Genomic DNA, 7,874 nt, shown 5'->3' on the forward strand with positions numbered 1-7,874 from the left:
AGTCTCTTTTTTTTTTTATAGGATTATTTATGTTTACGTAGTTGTATATGTGTCTCCTTTTGTCTCCAAAACAGAGGAAAATACAGAAAAACAGAGGAAAAACAGAGAAAAAAACAGAGAAAAAAAAAATATGGATTATTTATGTTTACGTAGTTGTATATGTGTCTCCTTTTGTCTCCTTTTATGTCTTTTTGTCTCCTTTTTGTCTCTTTTTTTGTCTCTTTTTTTTTTTATAGGATTATTTATGTTTACGTAGTTGTATATGTGTCTCCTTTTGTCTCCTTTTGTCTCCTTTTATGCCTTTTTGTCTCTTTTTTTGTCTCTTTTTTTTTTATAGGATTATTTATGTTTACGTAGTTGTATAGATTCATTAGTAATTGCATTAAAGACACCAAAGACAGACACAACACAAAGACCAATATATAATGCCCCTCCTGCTGCTGCTGCTGCTGCTGCTGCTGCTGCTGCTGCTGCTGCTGCTTCTACGGGGGGGGGTGGCGGTGCTGGTGCACCTGCTGCTGCTGCAGCAGCAGCAGCAGCAGCAGGCGGTGGTGCTGCTGGATTCTCAGCTGCTGCTGTTAATAATGCAGCAGCAGCAGCAGCAGGAGGTCCTCATGGGGGCCCACAGGGTACTGCAAGCAATGTGGGGGCCTCCAGGGGGCCTCATGCAGCAGGACCCACTGCAGCAGTACCTTCTTCTCCTGCCTCCCGTGTCTCCTCTGTAGAGATGTTCGGGTCTAGTGACGAAGAAGAGAATATGTCTGCAGTTAGCAGCAGTGTAGCGGGGGGGGGCCCCATGGGGGCCCCCACCCAAGCAACCGGTCTCCAGCGACCGGGGGGACCTATGGGGGGCCCCCCAGCGGGGGCCTCACATGCCATGGCTGGGGGACCCCCTCAAATGGGGGGGACCCAGTACCCTGGGGGCCCTATGGGGACAACGGGTTTGTCGGGGGCTTGGGGCCCCCGTCAGGGGGCCCCTGGGGCCCCCCATTCTTCATTCCGTTTGTAGGAAGCTAGCAGAGGGGACAGTATCCCCTTATTAGCACACCTAACTAATAGACGGGGGGCCCCCCTTGTAAGATAAAGGGGGGCCCCCCACCGTATTGTGTATATCCTTCTATGGGGGTGTATAGATGTAGCGATAGAATCACATAGGGTGCCCCCAACGAAGGTTGGGGGGGCCCCCCTACAGCATAAGGAGAGGGGCTCCCCTCCTTAACATAAGGAGAAGGGCCCGCCCCCAACATAAGTAGGGGGCCCCCAGGAGGGGCCCCCTGGGTAGCGTTGCTGCTCTTTTGTTTTGGTGTTGTTGTTAAGACAATTGGGGTGTACGTACACCGCATAGTAGACTATTCAATGTACCGAAGTTCTTACGAATATACACACTGCAGCAGGCACCAGCAGCAGCAGCAGCTGCTGCTGCTGCTGCTGCTGCTGCTGGTACCCTCCACCTATCTAGCCTAGATGCTGCTGCTGCTGACTTCCCTCTATCTAGCCTTGCTGCTGCTGTATATTGGGGTCGTGCTGCAGCTACTAGCCTTTTCCGTCTCTTTTGCTGCTGCTCCCCACCTGTATGCTGCTACTCCTGCTGCTACCACACCTGCTGCTGCTGCTGCTGCTGCTGCTGCTACTTCTGCTTGAGGCAAGTAAGGGTGTGTGGGTGTCTCTCTTTGTCTCAGTGGGGAGAGCAGCAGCTTCGTTACAGATTTATTACTGCGGGCCCCATAATGGTGCCGTGCTGCAGCAGCAGCAGCAGCAGCAGCAGCTTCTGCTGGTGCTGCGGTGCTGTCTGTCTTGGTTCCCTTCTTCGTCTGCAGCCTCTAATGTGTGCATGCAACTTAAGGTATTCAAGAATCCCTCATGTGGGCTGCTGCTGCTGTTGCTGTTGCTGCTGCTTCCTCTTCTCTGGGGGCCCCCCAGGCCCCGCGCAGCAGCAGCTGCTGCAGCTAGCCCGGGGGCCCCCATGGGGGCCCCCCTCGATATGTTGGTGATATAAGAGGATAGAGTATCTATACAGCAGCAGCAGCAATATTTTGAGTCATTTTTAGAGGAAAAAAGTTGCTTCATGCAGCAGCAGGAGCAGGAGCAGCAGCAGCAGGACCAGCAGCAGCATCACAAGGTTCGCTGCAGCACGAGCAGCAAGCAGGCAGCAGCAGCTTCTTGGTGTGTTGGGGTGTATGTTCACCTGAAGGATTTATATAAATAAAAAAGAAATAAATAAATTTCTTGTGTATACAAGAAGACGCAAGGCCTCTTATTAGCCAGGCCTTAACAGTGGACACTGCAGCAGCAGCAGCAACAGCAGCAGCAGCAACAGCAGCTCCTGCTGCTGCTGCTGCTGCTGCTGCTGATGTTGATACCTGCAAGAGAAGAATAAAGGGATTTAATTCTTTATTTTCTTTGGGGCTTTGTGCATGCATGCGCCTTGCGCACCGGCGGAACTGACCAGTGGTCCGCAGTAGCCTTGCTGCAGCAGCTGTAGCTGCAGCAGCAGCAGCTGCTGCTGCAGCTGCTGCTGCTGCTGCAACTGGAGGGATCTTTAAGTAGTTCCCATCTCTTTAGAGACTCTGCCTAGAAGGATCCAAGGAAGCCTAGGGGATCACGACACACAGCTGCAGCAGCAGCAGCAGCAACAGCAGCCGTAGCAGCAACAACAGCAGCAGCAACGGAAGCAACTGCAACTACAGCAGAAGAGAACGCACCATCAGGCGCAGCAGCAGCAGCATCCAAGGACAGAAGGGAGATCAAGCAGTAGCTGCAGCTCGACCAGCACCCTCAACAGCAGCAGCAGCAGCAGCAGGAGCACCAGCACCAACAGCAGCAGCATCAGCAGCAGCAGCAGCAGCACGGTCAGGAACAGCAACGCCATCAGCAGTAGCAGCAAGGGGAAAAGTACATGTGCTGCATCAGCAGCAGTTCTTCTTGTATCTTTTGCTGCTGCTGCTGCTGCTGCTGCAGGGGGCCCCCCGATGTGGTTAAGAGTTATAAGTAGGGTATTATGGGGGCCCCCCCTTTGCTGCAGCAATATATAGGGTATATAAAGTGTCTCCTTTTGCTGTTTGCTGCTGCAGCAGCAGCAGCAGCTGTTGTTGCTGCTGGTAATGGAGACAGTCTCCTCTGATGAGGAGACAGATAAGGGGGGCCCCCCTGTCTCCTTATCCGAGGGGGCCCCCCTAAGGAAGGGGAGGCCCTCTGTCTCCCTTGCTATGCTTAATGAGGTATTATCTATCCTTTATGCAATAGAGAGAGACATTAATGATGCTAATGAGGAGACACTTGCTGCTGCTAATGCAGCTACTGCAGCAGCAGCAGCAGCAGCAGCAAATACACATAAAAGGGCCCCTAGGGGGCCCCAGACCTTCAGGCAACGATGTAAGGAATTCACTACTCTATAGCTAGCTAGCTAGCTAGCTAGCTAGCTAGCTGTATGTCCAGCTATGTCTAGCTAGCTAATAACCTAGCCAGCTAGCTAGCCATCTACGATCCTAGGTAGCTATCTCTGTGTGTGTGTGTGTGTGTGTGTGTGTGTGTGTGTGTGTGTGTGTGCGTGCCTGCGCTACTAATTGAATTGTTTGCTGCTGCTGCTGCTGCTGCTGCTGCTGCTGTGTGTCTTGGGTTGTCTCCTTTAGCAAGGATTCTTTCTTTACAGTCTTACGGGTCTGGGGGCCCCCATGGGGGCCCCTCATGGGAGGGAGGGGCCCCCTATAGCGAACGGGGGGCCCCATATAGAGACGGGGGGCCCCCCTATAAAGAAGGGGGGCCCCCAACAGCAGAAAAGGGTATTGCTCGTGTGCATTCATTTATTGTCTCCTCCTTAGAGCCACAAGTTATACAATTATTAAATAAAGTAAGGAAAATAAATAAATAAATAAATAAATAAATAAATAAATAAATAAATAAATAAATAAATAAATAAGAATAAATAAATAAGAATAAATAAATGAGAGGAGACAGGTGTCCCCTTTTATTAAATAGGGTTTAGTGTCTCCTTAATAAAGGGGATAAGTGTCTCCTTTTTATTAATAAAAAAAAAAAAAAAGAGACACAATAAACTGTCTCCTTTTTTATTGTGTCTCCTTTTTTGTCTCCTTTTTTGTCTCCTTTTTTTGTCTCCTTTTTTGTCTCCTTTTTGTAGCTAAAGGAACAACAAAAAACAACTTCTTCTCTTGTTGATAGATTAAATAAACAAAGAAGAGAAGAACAGAGACAGGTAAATATCTTGGGTTTAGGGTTTAGGGTTTAGGGTTTAGGGTTTAGGGTTTAGGGTATATATATGTATATATTTTTTTTGTCTCTTTTTTTTTTGCTACAGATGGAGACACTAGAGGAGACACAAAAAGAATTAGATATAATAAAAGGAGAGATGCAACAACAAAGAAATATAATAAGAGAATTAGATGAACAAAAACACAAAAATTATGTATAGACACCCTAAACCCTAAACCCTAATAAACCCTAATAAACCCTAATAAACCCTAATAAACCCTAAACCCTAATAAACACTAATAAACACTAATAAACACTAATAAACCCTAAACCCTAGCCTGAAGGTGCAGCAGCGTGTCCTATTCCCTTCTGCTGTTGCTGCTGTTACTGTTGCTGTTATTGATGTTGGTGTTGCTGCTGCTTTTGCTGCTTTTGCTGCTGTTCCTGCTGCAGTCTCTGCAGCGGGAGGTCGAGCGTCTGCAGCAGCAATTAGATGCTGCTGCTGCACAGAAGCAGCAGCAGCAACAAAAGATAAAAGCAGAAGAAGTGTCTCCTCCATTAAATAAAGGAGACAGTAAAACTATGCATATGTCTGTCTCCTTTCTTCCCTCTTATAGATAAATAAATAAATAAATTAATTAATTAATTAATTAATTAACTAATTAATTAAATATACTCCAGCAGCAGCACGCTTTTGCTGCATTTGCTGCATTTGCTGCAGAATGCATGCATATATATTGTATATTTGCTGCTGCATGCGTGTGTCTTTTGCTGCTGCTGCTGCTGCTGCTGCTGCTGCAGTTTAGAGACAGCAGAAGAATTACATCGTGAGTTAGAGGAGAAGACAAAAGAAGTAGGCCCTCTTATTTATTTATTTATTAATAAGTAAATAAATAAATAAATAAATTAATTAATTAATTGACTAATTAATTAATTAATTAAATTAAATAAATAAATAAATAAAATAGATAAATAAATATATTTGCTGCTGCTGTGTGGGGTTGCTGCTGCAGCTGCAGCGGCAGCAAAGTTGCTGCATGCAGCAGGAGGAAGTAATAAAGGGATTAAGAGAAGCAGTCCGTGTACTGCAGCAGGATCGTCCTGCTGCTGCTGCTGCTGCTGCTGCTGCTCCTGTGTCTCTTCATCCATTTAGCAGCATGACCATCAGCAGCAGCAATGTGTCTCCTTTCTCCAAGACGGAGACAAACTGTCTCCTTAAGCAGCAATTTAGGGCATTAGGTAGTATGCATAGCCGCATGTCTGCTGCTGCTGCTGCTGCTGCTGCTGCTGCTGCTGCTACCCCGCCATCAGTGGAGAGACACGACAGCTTAGCTGTAGAGCTAGCAGCAGGAAACGCTCAGCACCAGCAGCAGCAGCAGCAGAAGCAGCAGGACAAGCAGCAGCAGCAGGAGAAGCAGCAGCAGCAGCACCAGGAGCTGCAGCAGCAGCTGCAGCAGCGGGAAGAAGAGGTGCAGACACTGAGGGAGGCCCTTGCAGCAGCAAAAGAAGAAGAGGCAAAGAAGGAGGAGCAGCAGCAGCAAATGCATCATGAGCTGCAGCAGCGTATTAAGGAGGCAGAAGAAGCAGCAGCAGCAGCTGCTGCTGCTGCTGCTGCAGCAGAATCACAAAGACAAACAGAAGCGCATGCAAGGCAGCAAGCTGCTGCAGATGCTGCAGCAAAGACACAGGAGACAAAAAGAATAAAGGAAGAGTTAGAGGGGAAGGAGGAGACAATTAAGGAGCTGCATGCACAATGTGCTGCTGCTGCTGCTGCAAAGGAGACACTGCAGCAGCAGGTCGACACACAGACGGAGCAGCTGCAGCAGCTGCAGCAGCAACTGCAGCAGCTAGAGCAACAGAACAACGATCTGCTGCAGCAAATAGGGCAGAAGCAGCAGGAGCTGCAGCAACTGGAACAGCAGCAGCAGCTGCTCAACGAACAGTTAGAGCAGCAGCAGCAAGTGCAGCAGCAGCTGCAGCAGCAACAGGAGCAGCAAGAACAGCTCCAGCTGCAGTTGCAGCAGCAGCAGGAGCAGCGAGAAGAGATGGAGACACTGCAGCAGGAAGCAAAGCTTCGACAGCAGCAGCAAGACACTGAGCTGCAGCAGCTGCAGCAGCAGCTTGCTACAGAAAGGAGACAATGTGAGGAGACACTTGAGCAGCTGCAGCAGGTAAAGCAGCAGCTGCAGCAGACAAAGGAGGAGAAACAGCAGCAGGAGGAAGCAGGGACAGCAGCACAACAGACAGCAGCAGCAGCAACAGCAGCAGCAGCAGACCTGAAGGAGACACTAGAGGAGACAGTGCAGAGACACCGCAAAGAGACAGCCGAGAGAGAAGCAGCAATTGAGGCCCTGCAGCAGCAACTGCAGCAGCAGCAGCAGCAACTGCAGCAGCAGCAGCAGCAACTGCAGCAGCAGCAGCAACTGGCTGACTCTCTTCGGGCACAAGTTGAAGAAGCACAACAGCAGCAGCAACAACAACAGCAGCAACAGCAGCAGCAGCAAGAGCAGCAGCAGCAGCAGCAAGCAGCTAGTGAGGCTGCTCATGAGCAGGAAGTAGCTGAGCTGCATAATCAGCAGCAGCTGCTGCAGCAGCAACTTGAGCAGCTGCAGCAGCAGCTTGTGCAGCAGCAGCAGCAGCAAGAGGAGACAAAAGAGACACTAAATAAGACAGCAAAAAGATTAGCAATAGAGAAAACAAATAGAAAAGAAAAGGAGACACTTAATGCTGCACTAGAGGTATAATGTGTCTCCTCTTGCTGCTGCTGCTGCTGCTGCTGTTGCTGCTGTTGCTGCTTCTGCCTTCTTAGCACTTGTTGCCGTCTCCTTTATGTTTGCTGCTGTGTCCTATTCTCTTTATCTGTCTCCTTTTACTGTCTCCTTTATTGTCTCCTTTGTTGTGTGTCTTTGCTGCTGCTGCTGCTGCTGCTGCTGCTGCTGCTGTTAACAGCAAAAGTTGCTGCATCGTCGTCAGCAGCTGCACACTTTACTTGAATTACAAGAAAATACAGCCATGGAAAGGGTAACCAATTCCCGCTGCTGCTGCTGCTGTTGCTGCTGCTGCTGCTGTTGCTGCTGCTGTTGCCGTTGCTGTTGCTGCTGCTGCTGGTGTTGCTGCTGCTGTTGTTGTGGTTGCTGCTGTTGTTGCTGCTGCTGGTTGCACCCCTTGTTTGCCTCTCCTTGCAGCACTTCTTGCAGCAGCAGACATCATCTGCATGCATGCAAATATGCATGCATCTGCATGTGCATGTGCATGCATGTGCTTGCATCTGCATGCATCTGCATGCATCTGCATGCATGCATATATTAATATATTTATTTATATGTGTATATATATGTATATACAGGAAGAAATACTAAGTCGTGGTGTATATACACTACGTAAGGCAGAAGGAGACTGTCTCCTTTTATGCCGTTATATAATAAATAAAAAGGAGACACATTCAGGTGTATATGCAGCTAATAAAGGAGACAATTTATTTATTAATAATTATTCTAATCAATTACATCTTTCTTCCTTTGGATGCAGGTACTATTATTAATTAATTAATTAATTAATTAATTAATTAATTAATTAATTAATTAATTATATATAATAATATTATATCTATATATAATATATATAGTATGTATACGTGTCATATATATATATATATATATATATATATA

The 7,874-nt window shown here is 47.7% G+C and overlaps 1 protein-coding gene across 1 annotated transcript; it reads left to right on the forward strand.

The window, feature by feature from the left end:
• Nucleotides 1-5,450: 5,450 nt before the first annotated feature.
• On the forward strand, nt 5,451-6,950 carry EMWEY_00053630 (hypothetical protein; the record flags this gene model as incomplete). The annotated part of the gene is made up of 1 exon (XM_013480043.1): nt 5,451-6,950. The coding sequence occupies one exon, from the start codon at nt 5,451-5,453 to the stop codon at nt 6,948-6,950; it is 1,500 nt and encodes a 499-aa protein (XP_013335497.1).
• Between the last annotated feature and the right edge of the window lie 924 nt (nt 6,951-7,874).

This window comes from Eimeria maxima, genomic scaffold (genome assembly GCF_000499605.1).
Source record: "Eimeria maxima Weybridge genomic scaffold, Emw_scaff1543, whole genome shotgun sequence".
Lineage (NCBI taxonomy): Eukaryota > Apicomplexa > Conoidasida > Eucoccidiorida > Eimeriidae > Eimeria > Eimeria maxima.